General features: G+C 41.7%; 2 protein-coding genes across 6 annotated transcripts in view; one reads left to right on the forward strand and one right to left on the reverse strand.

Moving 5' to 3' along the window:
* The window catches only part of PPP2R2B (protein phosphatase 2 regulatory subunit Bbeta), a 686,797-nt gene that overhangs the window by 446,891 nt on the left and 223,587 nt on the right, over positions 1 to 16,319 (reverse strand). The gene's annotated exons all lie outside the window — the stretch shown is intronic.
* Positions 3,877 to 5,235, forward strand: LOC132363843 (adenylyltransferase and sulfurtransferase MOCS3-like). Its single transcript, XM_059919537.1, is given in 3 exon segments — positions 3,877 to 4,144; positions 4,147 to 5,194; positions 5,196 to 5,235. Coding segments are annotated over 3 exon segments (1,356 nt in total).

Here is a 16,319-nt window from a genome sequence, read left to right on the forward strand (position 1 = left end):
GAGTGTTCACGTCTAGGTTTAAATCATAGGTCTTCTGGTTACTAACAAGTTGAGAGGGATCACTGCGTCATTTAAACTCTCTGAATCTCAGTTTCTTCAGCCAAAATCTGGGTATTGGAATACCTCCTTCACAGAGTTGGTATAATGATTAAATTAGTCCTAATACTGAGAGAGCAAACATTTATTGATGCTGACTATATTCCATGCTGTGTTATAAATACTTTATATTACCTAATTTCATCCTCACAAGGGCCCTTGAAGTGGCTTCAATTATTTTCTCTATGTTACAGACGAGGAAACAGAGGCACAGATAGATTAAATGCATACTCAGAGTTACATAACTGGAATGCAAACGTGGGTGTGCATTTCTGGAGCCTGTGCTCTTCGCTGCTGTGTCAGGCTGCCTCTTCTAAGAAGTCAGATCTTAGAAAGTACCTGACAGATGAAAAGCCTAGTGTCTGGAATATTGTACCTGCTCAGTGGTGGCTACAAATTTTATTCAACTTTTCTATAAGTGCCAGGCACTGTATTAGGCAAACAAGTTAGACATGGTCCCTGTCTCAATGCCTTCATTGGACTTCTGGAAAGTCATTTCCAGTCATGAATCTTTTCCCATTGTCAGGCCCCTGCTGCCCATGTGAATTTGGGACAGGTGGATGTTCTATGTGGAATGCTTCAGGGGAGTCTGAGGGAGCTGGGTTTCATCAGGAGCCAAATTCAGAGTGCCGAGCTGCACTGCTGATGTGATTAACCTGAGTGTTGCCCAAATGACCCCACAGAGGCCCTGGAGGGGCTGCTGACTTCCTTTCTCACATCTTTGTGCACATTTGTGCAAGCAAGGAGCAAGTATTTCAGCATCTAGGTGAAAGAAAAAAACTGGCTTACAAAGGAGTCAGAAAAATCTAACAGATGTTTGGGGGCCAGATGTGAGGGACCACGGATTCATGGTATTTTTTAACTGGAAAGGAGATCAGAGAGCTAATCTAACTCCATAATGTGACAGGGGAACCTGAGTGGTGGAGACATTCAGGGGTAACATGGAGATGGAAACTTGTAGCTTTGCTTGTGTTTTGGTTTCTTTCTGTGCCCCAGCTCCTCCATTTATACAATTCCACTTCCCTTCAAACTCCAATATGCTATGAATTGAAGTGTTCCAATCACAGTTACCTATTTGCTGACTGACATCACGTGGAGAAATAATACTTAGATCATGAGTAACAAGTGTTAATTAATTGCTCATGTTTGTTGATGATGTAGAGGCAGTTAGTTACCTATAACTTCTTTTCAATTGTTTTGGCATCATGTAGGTAGAAACTGAGTCTAGAATCTTCCATAGACGTTTATTGTTCTTCCCAAAGATGAGACTTGTCTTTGCACCTGTGTGTAAGTAATCCGCTTAGTAAACACATGGGACTGATGGACACTTTAAATTCATTTTGAAAAAAAAAAAAGTATCAAACTTACCAAATATTAAACATTAAAGAGAAATAATTATCTGGGTGGTGGGATGACAGGTTATTTTTATTTTCTTGTAATCTGTGCTCTTTCATTAGCATAATAGCTAACATTTACTTAGCAAGTACTCGGTGTCAGGTTCTGTGCTGCCTGTGGTTGATTTGATTTAATGCTCACAACAAGCCTATAAAGGAAAGACTACTTTCCCCCTCATTTTACAGAGGAGGAAAGTAAAGTTCAGTCAAAAAAGGTTATGTAACTTATTTAAAGGGACATAGAAAGTGGGGTCACTGGGATTCAAACCCAGACTATCTACTCTGGTAAATTCGTTCTTGCCAATGCCCTCAAGTTTCTATTAGGGATACAAAGATTATCATTTTATGTGAAAAGAAACACAAGTATTTAAAAAGTAATACCTGTGGGGCTTTTTTTTTTTTTTTTTTTTTGCACGGGGGAGATAAAATTTGTGAATTATTTTTTCAGTTTTAGTTTCATGAATTGGTTTAAACTGCTATTAAATAACAATATTTTGTAAGGACAGCTTATCTTTAGCAAGCTGTAAATTACTTATTAGAACAGTCTCTCTCAGATACATCTGATGAGAAGCTGCAGTTTGCATCCATCATAGACTAATAAAGAGCAAGAATGTAAATTCTGATGCATGTGTGAATGGGAAGATGTAGAAAATTACCATAGGTTTTCCTCAGAAAATAGGCACTTAGTATCAATATCTGGAAATCATTACCTCTTGCTTGAGTATCGTTTGTATACACCTGTCTGCTTTGAAATTGCCTGATATACTTGATGAATGGTGTGGAGGAGGCATACACCAAGAACTGACTTGTGCCATAATATAGGGAAAGGTTGTTTTAAATCATGATCAGAAGACTCACTCCTGAAACAATAGGTACAGAGATTCTTTAAAAAAAGAGCTGTCAAAAGTATGGAAATGCCACGTATGGTAAAGAGTAAAATTTTAAAAAACAGGTTCCCCCATTCCCCAAACTGAAAGGGGACACTGAAAGGACACTGTCCGTTCTATGGGCTCCCAAATTGAAGTGATCTCAACAATGCCTTGAAAATCAATTTCTAACTAAAACTAAAATTTTACTAGTTCCTATTGTGGTCCTGGGCAAGGATACCACAGTGAGCTCCAGACCACAGGTAATGTTTTACTAGGAGAGGTGAGTATGAAGACCTCTGGGTTGAAAGCAAAAACAAAACAAACGGCACGCGACAAAAAAGTCTGAGTTTAGAGATGAGGTTTAACTTTCTCAATACAGCTCTAAGGGAAGGTTATGTTTCTGAAGCTCTCCATTGGGGTGAAATGCCCTATGCTTTTGTTGGAGGGTCAAATTACCAGTGCTCCATTTTATTACTAGTTCTTAAAACTTCAGGGTACTCCCATGCTTAAAGTCCTCTAATGACTATAATACCCAGAATAAGACCCAAATTACTTGCCATGGCTTGCAAGGACTCACCTGAAGCTGCTGCTGCTTCCCTCTACGACTTCATCCTTCTCCCACTCACCACTCTAGTCATCCTGCTCTTTCTCTGGTCATGCTAAGTTTGCTTCTGCCTCAGGGCCTTTGCACTTACTATTCCCTGGGTCGAAACAGTATTCCAACAAGTCTTTTGAACCTGGCTTCTACTCATTACTCAGGTCTCACCTCTTTAAAAAAGCCTTTACAGAACAACAATCTAATGTAACATTCCCCATCACCTCGTGCAGCCACAACCCCAGTATCACATTTTATATGCTTTATGGCTTGTCACCATCTGAAATATCTTGTGTTTTTGAAAGTTTGCTTTTTTAGTTGCCTTTCTCACCCATTAGAAAGCTCCGTAACACAAAAGACCTTGGCTATTTCAAGTACCGCTATATTTTCAACACCTAGTACCCAGTATTTACCAAATAAGTAGATGAGTGTAATTCAACATTCTCACCCCTAATCATACTATTATAAAGGTACCTATATTCTTCTTCTTTTTTTTCTTTTAAAAAAAATAGCTTTACCTAGGACTTCCCTGGTGGTGCAGTGGTTAAGAATCCGCCTGCCAATGCAGGGGACACAGGTTTGAGTCCTGGTCCGTTAAGATCGCACATGCGGCAGAGCAACTAAGCCCATGTGCCACAACTACTAAGCCTGCGCTCTAGAGCCCGTGAGCCACAACTGCTGAGCCCGCATTGCCAGAACTACTGAAGCCCATGAGCCTAGAGCCCGTGCTCCGCAACGAGAAGCCACCACGATAAGAAGCCCGCGCACCACAACAAAGAGTAGCCCCCGCTCGCCACAACTAGAGAAAGCCCACGTGCAGCAACAAAGACCCAACGCAGCCAAAAATAAATAAATAAATTTATTAAAAAAAAAAAAAAAGCTCTACTTAATAAATTAAAAATTAACACTGGAAGAGGCTGCCATGGCGGCCAGGGGGGAGGTGCTCACCTTGCAGGCTGAAGTTGCCCAGCGTGAGGAGGAGCTGAGTTCCCTGAAGCAGAGGCTGGCGGCGGCTCTTCTGGCCGAGCAGGAGTCAGAGCGGTCGGTCCCGGTGTCTCCCCTGCCGCCGAAGGCCGCCCTGTCCCGAGCTGAGGTTCTGCGCTACAGCCGGCCGCTCGTGCTGCCTGAGCTGGGCGTGCAGGGACAGCTGCGCCTGGCGACCGCGTCCGTGCTGGTCGTGGGCTGCGGGGGCTCGGCCGCCCACTGGCGCAGTACCCGGCAGCGGCCGGCGTCGGCCGCCAGGGCCGTGTGGACTACGTCGTAGTAGAAGCGAGCAACCTGGCCCGCCAGGTGCTGCACGGTGAGGCCCTGGCCGGCCACGCCAAGGTCTTTTCGGCCGCCGCTACGCTGCGCCGTCTCAGTTCGGCGGTGGAGTGCGTGCCCTACGCCCAGGCGCTTACGCCAGCCACGGCGCTAGACCCGGTCCGCCGCTGTGACGTGGGGGCTGATTGCTCCAACAACGCACCCACTCGCTACCTGGTTAACGACGCCTGTGTGCTAACCGGCCGGCCCCTCGTGTCGGCCAGTGCCCTGCGCTTCGAGGGCCAACTCACAGTCTACCACTGTGGCGGTGGGCCTTTCTATCGCTGCGTGTTTCTGCAACCACCGCCGGCGGAGACGGCGACCAGCTGCACGGATGGCGGGGTGCTTGGTGTGGTTACCGGGGTCCTGGGCTGCCTGCAGGCGCTGGAAGTGTTGAAGATCGGTGCAGGTCTGTGCCCCTCTTACAGTGGCAGCCTGTTGCTCTCTGATGCCCTCGGAGGTCATTTCCGCTGTATTCGGCTGCGGAGGCGCAGGCCCGACTGTGCAGCTTGCGGGGAGCGGACCACTGTGACTGATCTGCAGGACTACGAAAGCTTCTGTGGCTCCTCGGCCACCGATAACTGCCGTTCCCTACAGTTGCTGAGCCCGGAGGAGCGAATTTCTGTTGTCGACTATAAGTGGCTTGTGGATTCCGGGTCACCCCACCTGTTGCTGGACGTCAGGCCTCCAGTGGAGGTGGGCCTGTGTTGGTTGCCTCACGCCCTACACATCCCTTTGAAACATTTGGAACGGAGGGATGCGGAGAGCCTGAAACTCTTGGGAGAAGCAATCCGGGAAGGGAAGCAGGGCACACAGGAAGGGGCATCTCTCCCCATTTATGTGATCTGCAAACTGGGCAATGACTCCCAGAAAGCCGTGAAGATCCTGCAATCCTGCACAGACTTAGACTCTTTAACAGTTCGGGATGTTGTGGGAGGCCTGGGCTGCCAAAATCGATGGAACGTTTCCTCAATACTGAGCTGGCTGGTAGAGTCTGACCAGTGAAAGATGTGGGTTGTCATGTTACCTAAAGTTTTTTTGCCTTTATGAATGTATTTGTATTTTTTTCAGTAGTGTACGGAAGAGCCTGGGATTCTCCAATATCTGCGGATAGGTGGACTTCTTTTTATAAGGAGCTTTTTAATTGTAACTTATTGGGTGATGTAGCAATTAAGGGGTTATAACACTGTTCCTCTGAACTGTCTGGTGTTGGCAGCACTTGGATGGTGTGTTGAACAGGCGGGATAGAATGTAAGTGATAGGACTTTGTGTTTTGAACTGCAGGTCATTTGTGTGTCCTGCCTTTTTTTTTTTGTTAAATCTCCCAATTAAAAAGCTCTTTAAAGTTGTCCATTTTATTGCTTGGAAAGGTGTAATATACTTACTGAATCAAAGGATCATGAGAGATTACTACAAGCAACTCCATGCCAATAATATGGACAACCTGGAAGAAATGGACAAATTCTTAGAAATGCACAACCTTCCAAGACTGAACCAGGAAGAAATAGAAAATATGAACAGACCAATCACAAGCACTGAAATTGAAACTGTGATTAAAAATCTTCCAACAAACAAAAGTCCAGGACCAGATGGCATCACAGGCGAATTCTATCAAACATTTAGAGAAGAGCTAACACCTATCCTTCTCAAACTCTTCCAAAATATAGCAGAGGGAGGAACACTCCCAAACTCACTCTACGAGGCCACCATCACCCTGATACCAAAACCAGACAAAGATGTCACAAAGAAAGAAAACTACAGGCCAATATCTCTGATGAACATAGATGCAAAAATCCTCAACAAAATACTCGCAAACAGAATCCAACAGCACATTAAAAGGATCATACACCATGATCAAGTGGGGTTTATCCCAGGAATGCAAGGATTCTTCAATATACGCAAATCAATCAATGTGATACACCATATTAACAAATTAAAGGAGAAAAACCATATGATCATCTCAATCGATGCAGAGAAAGCTTTCAACAAAATTCAACACCCATTTATGATAAAAACCCTGCAGAAAGTAGGCATAGAGGGAACTTTCCTCAACATAATAAAGGCCATATATGGCAAACCCAGAGCCAACATCATCCTCAATGGTGAAAAACTGAAACCATTTCTACTAAGATCAGGAACAAGACAAGGTTGCCCACTCTCACCACTATTATTCAACATAGTTTTGGAAGTTTTAGCCACAGCAATCAGAGAAGAAAAAGAAATAAAAGGAATCCAAATCAGAAAAGAAGAAGTAAATCTGTCACTGTTTGCAGATGACATGATGCTATACATAGAGAATCCTAAAGATGCTACCAGAGAACTACTAGAGCTAATCAATGAATTTGGTAAAATAGCAGGATACAAAATTAATGCACAGAAATCTCTAGCATTCCTATACACTAATGATGAAAAATCTGAAAGTGAAATTAAGAAAACCCTCTCATTTACCATTGCAACAAAAAGAATAAAATATCTAGGAATAAACCTACCTAGGGAGACAAAAGACCTGTATGCAGAAAATTATAAGACACTGATGAAAGAAATTAAAGATGATACCAATAGATGGCGAGATATACCATGTTCTTGGATTGGAAGAATAAACATTGTGAAAATGACTCTACTACCCAAAGCAATCTACAGATTCAATGCAATCCCTATCAAACTACCAATGGCATTTTTCACAGAACTAGAACAAAAAATTTCACAATTTGTATGGAAACACAAAAGACCCCGAATAGCCAAAGCAATCTTGAGAAAGAAAAACGGAGCTGGAGGACTCAGGCTCCCTGATTTCAGACTATACTACAAAGCTACAGTAATCAAGACAGTATGGTACTGGCACAAAAACAGAAATATAGATCAATGGAACAGGATAGAAAGCCCAGAGATAAACCCACTCACATATGGTCACCTTTTCTTTGATAAAGAAGGCAAGAATATACAGTGGAGAAAAGACAGCCTCTTCAATAAGTGGTGCTGGGAAAACTGGACAGCTACATGTAAAAGAATGAAATTAGAACACTCCCTGACACCATGCACAAAAATAAACTCAAAATGGATTAAAGGCCTAAATGTAAGGCCAGACACTGTCAAACTCTTAGGGAAAACATAGGCAGAACACTCTATGACATAAATCACAGCAAGATCCTTTTTGACCCACCTCCTAGAGAAATGGAAATAAAAACACAAATAAACAAATGGGACCTAATGAAACTTAAAACCTCTTACACAGCAAAGGAAACCATAAACAAGACCAAAAGACAACCCTCAGAATGGGAGAAAATATTTGCAAATGAAGCAACTGACAAAGGATTAATCTCCAAAATTTACAAGCAGCTCATGCAGCTCAATATCAAAAAAACAAACAACCCAGTCCAAAACTGGGCAGAAGAACTAAACAGACATTTCTCCAAAGAAGATATACAGATTGCCAACAAACACATGAAAGAATGCTCAACATCACTAATCATTAGAGAAATGCAAATCAAAACTACAATGAGATATCATCTCACACTGGTCAGAATGGCTATCATCAAAAAATCTACAAACAGTGAGGTGGATGGAGTTAGAGTCTGTCATACAGAGTGAAGTAAGTCAGAAAGAGAGAAACAAATACTGTATGCTAACACATATATATGGAATCTAAGAAAAAAAAAAAAGTTCATGAAAAACCTAGGGGCAAGATGGGAATAAAGACACAGACCTACTAGAGAGTGGACTTGAGGACACAGGGAGGGGGAAGGGTAAGCTGGGACAAAGTGAGAGAGTGGCATGGACATATATACACTACCAAACGTAAAATAGATAGCTAGTGGGAAGCAGCCGCATAGCACAGGGAGATCAGCTCGGTGCTTTGTGACCACCTAGAGGGGTGGGATGGGGAGGGTGGGAGGGAGGGAGACGCAAGAGGGAAGAGATATGGGGATATATGTATACGTATAACTGATTCACTTTGTTATAAAGCAGAAACTAACACACCATTGTAAAGCAATTATACTCCAATAAAGATGTTAAAAAAATAAAATAAAACAAAAATAAAAATAAAAAGTAAACACTGAAGAAAAATCCTTCCTTGAAACCTTGGGCCCCAAACCAGGTGTCACTCTACAGTGTCTGTGTGCTTAGTTATTTATTCTTGGCTTTTAAATTACATTAACGAGTAACATAGGCAATAAGTGGGATGATGCTGAGCCTGCTTCATCAGTAACATAAGAAGAAAACAAAAGGCAAGTTATCCTCTCATACGTCCAGACAGCAGCTTTAAGGAAGTCAGCCAAGGGAAACTTGGCATTTGGATTTACTGGAGCCAAATGTTCTACAAAGAACTAGCCAGGGCTTCCCTGGTGGCGCAGTGGTTGAGAATCTGCCTGCCAGTGCAGGGGACACGGGTTCGAGCCCTGGTCTGGGAAGATCCCACATGTTGTGGAGCAGCTGGGCCCGTGAGCCACATCTACTGAGCCTGCGCGTCTGGAGCCTGTGCTCCGCAACAAGAGAGGCCGCGATAGTGAGAGGCCCGCGCACCGCGATGAAGAGTGGCCCCCACTTGCCGCAACTAGAGAAAGCCCTCACACAGAAACGAAGACCCAACACAGCCATAAATAAACCATAAATAAATAAACAAATAAAATTAAAAAAAAAAAAAAGAACTAGCCAGTGAACCTCCACCCTTTGCCCAGTGGTAGCATTAGAATTGGTCTGCCTCTGCTTCCTGTAGTTGACACTGTTGTTGGACTACCTGGAATGGCTGCCCATTCCTTTCTGGAAAGCCCAGATTTCATTGTGGCATCCTCTACTCGGAGATGACCATCCTGTACCAAGCTTAGATGCAAGCCTGATCTGTGTAAAGCAGCTAGGCTGATCCCACTTTCCTTGTCCAGGTCGGTTTAAAAGTGGGTATATGACTCAGACTGAGGCCAAGGGGACAACATAAGAAATCATTAGGGACATCTGGAAGAAAAAACATTGTCAAGAAAAACCCCCACAACCATGTCTTTTTCACTGGATATTGTTGTGTCTCTCTGAGTGTGACACCCTGAATGGCTGCAGTTGTCTTGGGACAAAGCTGACATTCCAAGGATAGCAAGGCAGGGAGATGAAGAGAATCTGAGTCCTCCATGCTGTACTTCAGCCAGGGAATTAGTCAGCTCTGGGGGGCTCCCTGCCTCAGGACTTGTGTGAAACTAGGTAATGGCAGTAACTACTTAACTGGGTTCTTTGCTTCTGACCTTGGCCCCTTACTGTTTATTATTGACCTGCTGTTAAAAAGAGCATTTTATGAGCAGTGGCTGTCTACCTCATTCAGGCAGAAGTTCAGGTCTTTGTAACGGTCTCTAAGGCCCCTGCTTGCATCTGCCTGTCATCATCTCTCTTGTCTCCACCTCTCACAACTTCTCTCTTTGCTCACTCAACTTCAGCCCCACTAGCCTCATGTCTAGTCCTTGAACATACCAGATAAGCTCTTGCCTCAGGGCATTTGCACTGACCATTACCTCTATCTGGAACTCTCCTTCCCAGATATCCATATGACTTGTTCTCTCACCTTCTTCATATCATTGCTAAAATGTTATCTCTTGCACGACATCCTATTTAAAAGAGAACACGCACACCTCTAGACCTTCTGTTGCTTTACTTTCCTCAATTGCACTTATAACCTTATATGTTATATTCCACTTATTTATCTTATGTATTGTCTATCCCCTGTGCTACTGAATCTCCAAAGCCTAGAATACCTAGCACACAGTGGGTACTTAGCAGATATTTGCGGAAATAAGGAAGAGGTGATAACTCTTTTGCTGTTCCATATGTTAGATGAATTTTCCTGTTGCAACTAGAAGCATCTTGAGTAAAGGATTTCGCTTGGGCTGCCATGTGACCAATGCCCTGCATTTCCAAGACAGTCAACCATGTTTCAAATTCACAGTCAGTGCTTCTAGAACAGAGTGCTGCCCACCCCAAAGCCATCTTCAATCTATATTGTGTAGAGGAAGATGAGCAGAAGAGAAATCGCTGGTGTAGGATTCACGAGTTTGCTTTCTGGTCCCTGTGAGACCATGGGCAATTTAAAATTTATCTCTATTCGCCTTAATCTCTTCATCTCTGTGAGGAATAATCTATCTACTATCAGTAATATCTATACTCTCTCTTTTCTACCTGTAACATGAGATTATAAAACCTACTCTAGTTATCTCCCATGGGGGTTATAAGAAATAAATGACCCATATATATTAAAAGCAGAAAAGTGCTTTGTTGTATTTATGATGGATCGTTTTAAAATGAGTTAGTTTATTCTCCTGTAAACATTCATTATTTTTGTATTAATGGTAATCATAATTTTGTTTGCTTTGTTGACATTTAGTATCTGCTGAAGGCTCTATTCATTCAGTAAGTCTTCACTGAGCCCCTTCTTGGTGTCAGGCTGTTTTCCAGGGGTGTGCTATCACACAGACTCTGATTTCAGACAGGTGTGTTACTGCGGTAGGTTGTTGAACTTCCTGAGCCTCAATTTCCTCCCCTGTAAAATGAGGTTGCCTCGCATCTTGTTGTGGCAAAAATTAAATGAGATAATATATTGAAAGTTATTATTACAGAATCTGGCCCGGTGAAGTCTGATTAAATAGAATTATCATTATTATTACTCTACCATGGCCAAGTACTGTGTACTTCTTTCCAAGATCTTATTAAGAAAGCTTCAGGGGGAGGGGAGGAAGGAATAGACTGGGAGTTTGGGATTAACAGGTGCAAACTATTATATATAGAATGGATAAACAACAAGGTTCTATTGTATAGCATGGAGAACTCTATTCAATATCCTGTGATAAACCAAAATGGAAAAGAATATGAAAAAGAATATATATGTGTGTGTGTATATATATATATATATATATGAATCACTTTGCTGTACAGCAGAAATTAATACAACATTGTAAATCAACTATACTTGAATAAAATAAATTAAAAAAAAAGAAAGCCTCTCAAGATAGCCCAGGGAAGATGAGTAATTTGCCTAATGGAATAGTTAAACCCTAAATAAAACTTGGGTCTATGTGTCTGAAGAGCCTGGCTAATTCCTATTCCTTCGCTTGGCCTCAGATTGGCTGCCATTTACTGTAGAGACTCTTCCCTGCACCCGCTGCCAGCCCACTGTGGGTTGAGTTAGGGGGCTTACTGTTTTCCTAGCATTTTCCACACTCACCCTGGATTGCAATTGACAACCACTTGTTGATATCCCTCCGGAGAGTGTAAACTAAACTGCTCACGGGAGGGGAGCAATGGTGTCTTGTTCCCCCAGCCGGTGCCTGGCACAGAGTAGGTGCTCCATAAATATTTGCTGAGGAAACACATTTAAAGTGACTGCTATTAGGGCAGGGGTGAAATGGACAGCCGTGGAGCTTTTTCTCCTTCTTGGCTTGGAAATGTTTAATTACCTAATGCTTACAGAGGCACAGGATGTTTGAACTCAGTGCTGTGCAGAGTATCTGCTTCCCTTCCGCTACAGAGCCGTGCAAGCTTCCTGCAAGTCCACTTCTCACCAAGGCGCCTTCAGAGCACGGCCAGCCCGCAGCTCTCTAGCATCAAGGCATCCTCAATCACAGCTGAGAAAAATGCTTTCATCTCGTGGCAACTTGTTCATAATCAGACCAATTTTGCTTCTAGCGGATTGGAGCCCGGTACAAAGTACAGTTGCGTAGGAAATCCCTTTGTAGCTGGCTGGATGCAGAGAGAAGATTCCGGGCTTCCTTTTGATGCACAGAGGAGAGACTTTTACTCCCTTCAGTGTCTGGGGCAGAGAACTGGGCTGCACAGTAACTTCGTAGTTATTGGCATTCTGATTTCCTTTAAAAAGCACTCAAAATACGCTCAGATGTCCTATCTGCTCTGCTCTCACAATAGCTCCCTGATGTCAGGAAAGAACAAACAGAATTTCTCAGTTTGTCTCTTGGATCAACCTATGTTAGAATTATTTGGGATGCCTGTGAAATTTGCAAGCTCTTTGACGCCATCCCAGACCTCCTGAATCAGAATCGCTAAGGGTAGGACCTGGGAATATGCATTTTAAACCCTCCTCAGGTGATTCATATGCACAATAAGGTTCGAAAAATCATTTGGTGACCTAAGGTCACTAACTGGGTAACCCAGCCTAAAGTTAGAGATAACCTGACTTCAGGTTAGAGCTTGATTAATAACCCTACGTTGGTGGCTTGAGATTGTTGATCCAGAAAGCTTCTGTCCAAAAACAAGAGTTCTTCTTCCCAAAAGGGGAGGTTTTATCATTGCCACCACTGCATCTTATATCTAGGAGCGGGAGGAGCGAGGCAAGCAAGGCTCTATTTTATATATTTTAGGCTAAGATCTGTGAGGTGACAATCACCCTGCGCCATTTATGTTGCATAAACATCTAAGAAAGGTTATTTGTCCATCACTGACTTCTTTCTAATATAAAATGAGAAGGTCACAGTCTTTACGCTGCTTTGAGATAATCCAATCGGTATTTTTCTTTTTGGGTGACAGCAAAGAGTCATAATGACTGAAGGGAAGCTGAAAAATCATTCCTAGGATCCCCACATTTCTCAAACATCAGCGCAAAGATCTGACATTCTTGCAAATGTTCTAGGTCGAGGATTCCTGTTTGCTTGGAAGGTCCTCGCAATCATCAGTGTTTAGTTTAGGGTGTATCAGATGCATCTCACATCAGCAGCCAAATTGATATTTTTCTCTCATTAGGCAACTGAATCAACAGACTGCCTCATCCTTCTCACTACTGAGTTGTCTTTTCAGAAGGAGGGGCAGGAAAGAAGGTTATGCCCATGTAGCAAAACAGAATAAATACCATGTTTATTTCCCATGAAAAAGATGAAATGACTTATACTGACTGATATTAAAGAACTGCAGAATGGGGAACAAATAAAATACCCCAGAATTGTAGTGTCAGAAAGAAAATGGTTATATGCAATAGCTAAGAAAAAAAATCAGAAATCCCACCAGATAATTCTGGCTTCTTCTCACGCACAGACTCTTACACAAAATCTCAAGAAATTGTCTCATGTCCAGCATAGGCAATTTCCAGCATGTAAAGTGTTCCTAGGATGATGTAGTGTAAAACTGCCTAAGATGAAATGCTGTATTATATGAAATGTGCATGCTAGACAAATCAAACAGAAGAATTGCACATGGGGAATCAGAAACTTTGAATGTACATCTTCCAAGAACTAAAGTAAGTGAACAATGCTTAGATGGCATGCTAACCAGCAGCAAGAGTGAAAGCTTCAGGACATGGACGAGTTGTTTGTTGACTGCATGTCTAATGGTCTGCATGACATATGTGATCCCATCCAGTTCAGTGGTTCCAAATACAATCTAGGTGTTGATGCCACCCTACTTTCTATCTCCATCTCGCATTCTCTCTCTGAAGAGCCACATTCATACATACAACTTCTTTCTTAGTATCTACCCCTGAGTATCTTACAACTTTTTGACACTTATGCTCAAAATGAAGCTCATGATATTTCTCCCTAATGGAGTTCAGGACATGCAACCTCAAAACATGCTGCTTTGGTATATTGATTATTTTGAGCTGAAGGCACTTGAGAAACAGCAAACGTAGGAAGAGGCTTTCTCTGAATTCCCCTTATCTGCCTAAAGACAGATTCTCCAATAGGAACTCATGTTCATAAATCCCCTCCCTGGGAATCTTATCACCCAGGGAAGATTGATTTGTCACAGGTGGACTTATTATCACAGGAGAGAAGACTAGGGGACACCACATCCAGACAAACTTTGTCACAATCTCTCATCTCTTCCATCTCTTCTTCTAAGGGACCATTCATCTTTCCTAAAAATAATTAATTCTCCACTAAGAGGCCTATATCCTTTCCCCTTCCCTTGTTAAGGTGGTATATAAACTCTCAAATCTCACTACCTTTTTGAGTATTCACCTTTTTTTCCTGGGTTGCCTCCATGCACAAAGTAAAAGTTTATGCATCTGTATACATTTTCTCCTGTTAATCTTTCTGTTGCCAGTTTATTTCATAGACCCGGCTACTGAATGTAGGAGGGGAGAGGGAATCCCCCAGTATGCTTCTTTTCAGGTTTCCCAGTCTCAGTAACTCGCACCCACAAACCACCCAATTGCTCAAGGCCAAAACCCGGGAGCTGTCTTAATTCCCTACTTTATCTCTCCACTAAAATCCAGTGCCTTACCTCCAGAATACATCCTGAGTATCGTACTTTCTCATCATCTGCAACTTCTCCCCTCTAATAAAGCCATATTGCCTCTCATCAGAATTCTGATAAGAACTATTTCAACAGTTCCCTCAAATATATGAGATTTTGGTCTCTTTTGTATACAAAGCACTTCAGTCTTTAGTCAAAGCACTTTGTCTTTAGCTCACCTTGCCCTGTATTATATTTATGATGCAATGCCTTATTCTTCTGTACCAATTCCTGTCTCCCCTTAAATGGTACATTCCTTGAAAGCTTTGACTGTATTTATCTTTATAATCCTTTCACTTTCTGGGGCAGTGCCTTGGATCTAATAAGTGCTCACTAAATTTACTGTTGGACCTATAGTATCAACCATCTAATATCCTACTGAATAATTTGGAATGTGAAAAAAATCTAGCCTACTAGTTGATACCCAAGATATACATTTAGGTAAATTAGTAGTAACAGTGCCATGCTGAGCCATATTGGAACCTGAAGCAAAAGGAAAAGTAAATCAGTAATATTGATCCTTTCTTTATTAAACATTTTGATATTTTGTTCATCATGGATTCTTCTCATTAATTTTGGTTTTTTAAAAATATTGAATTAAAATATTTATCTTTATTTTTGTCACTTCACCTAGTCTCAGCCCTGCCTTTATAAAACAATAATGTGATTTGAGCATCTCATAACAACCTAGATTTCATATTCACCTAGCCCTCACACCATCCTAATAGATACCTGTATTATTATCTCCATTTTGCAGACAAGCGAACGTAAGCACAGAGACATTAAGTGATTTGGCCAAGGTCACCAACTAGAAAGCGGTAGAAATGGAACAGAAAAGTCATTAGCAGAAATAAGTAAAGTGGAAGGGAAATATTATATGATATCACTTATATGTGGAATCTAAAAATAATACAAAGGAATCTATATACGAAAAAGGAACAGACTCACAGACATAGAAAACAAACTATGATTACCAAAGGGGAAAGAGAGGGGAGAGGGAGTTTGGGATTAACAGATATAAACTATTATACATAAAATAGATAAGCAACAAGGATTTACTGTATAGCACAGGGAATTATATTCACCATCTTGTAATAACCTATAATGGAAAAATAATCAGAAAAAAGTATATATAACTGAATCACTTTCCGTACACCTGAAACTAACACAATATTCTAAGTCAATTATATTTCAATTTTAAAAAAGACACTTCATTAAGCAAAAAAAGGACAAAGTTGAAAGTTGAATAATTTTTATTGACTTAACCCAACTTGGGTAGAGCAGGCCAATTTTTAAAAACCTGAATTTTAAGAACCTTGATTTTTATTAATTGAAAGCCATTCATTAATTCACTCAACAAATATTCAACTGCCATTGAGGTAGTATTAGTTGGACATGTTAGTGTCCAATCTGATTCTCCTCTTAAAAAATGATTCTCCCTTTTTTCACCACTTTAGAGTGGTTTTTTCAGACAAAAGTTGGGAGTGATTGTCATTCTGACTGACTATGCCTCAATTAACGGTTAGTTCAAGCAGGCTGCAGTACTTATTTATCATGAGCAGCAAACATTTAAACCCATCCTCTGTTCACCTGCCATGATGATCATAAGAGCATGTGTGAAAAATACAGATTCCTGTGCCTTATTTCAACCCACTAAGTGAGAATCTCTGTCTTCCCAACAATGTTTAAAGAGCTGGGCTTGGGGTCCTATAGACTGGGTTGAAACCCAGCTCACCCATTGATTAGCTATGGAGCTCTTGGCAAAGAACTTAGTCTTTATTTATTTGTTTAGCTTCAATATCTTCATAAGTTAAGTGGGAATAAAAACACCTACCACGGGGCTTCCCTGGTGGC

This window comes from Balaenoptera ricei, chromosome 3 (assembly GCF_028023285.1).
Source record: "Balaenoptera ricei isolate mBalRic1 chromosome 3, mBalRic1.hap2, whole genome shotgun sequence".
In the NCBI taxonomy this organism is placed as follows: Eukaryota; Metazoa; Chordata; class Mammalia; order Artiodactyla; family Balaenopteridae; genus Balaenoptera; species Balaenoptera ricei.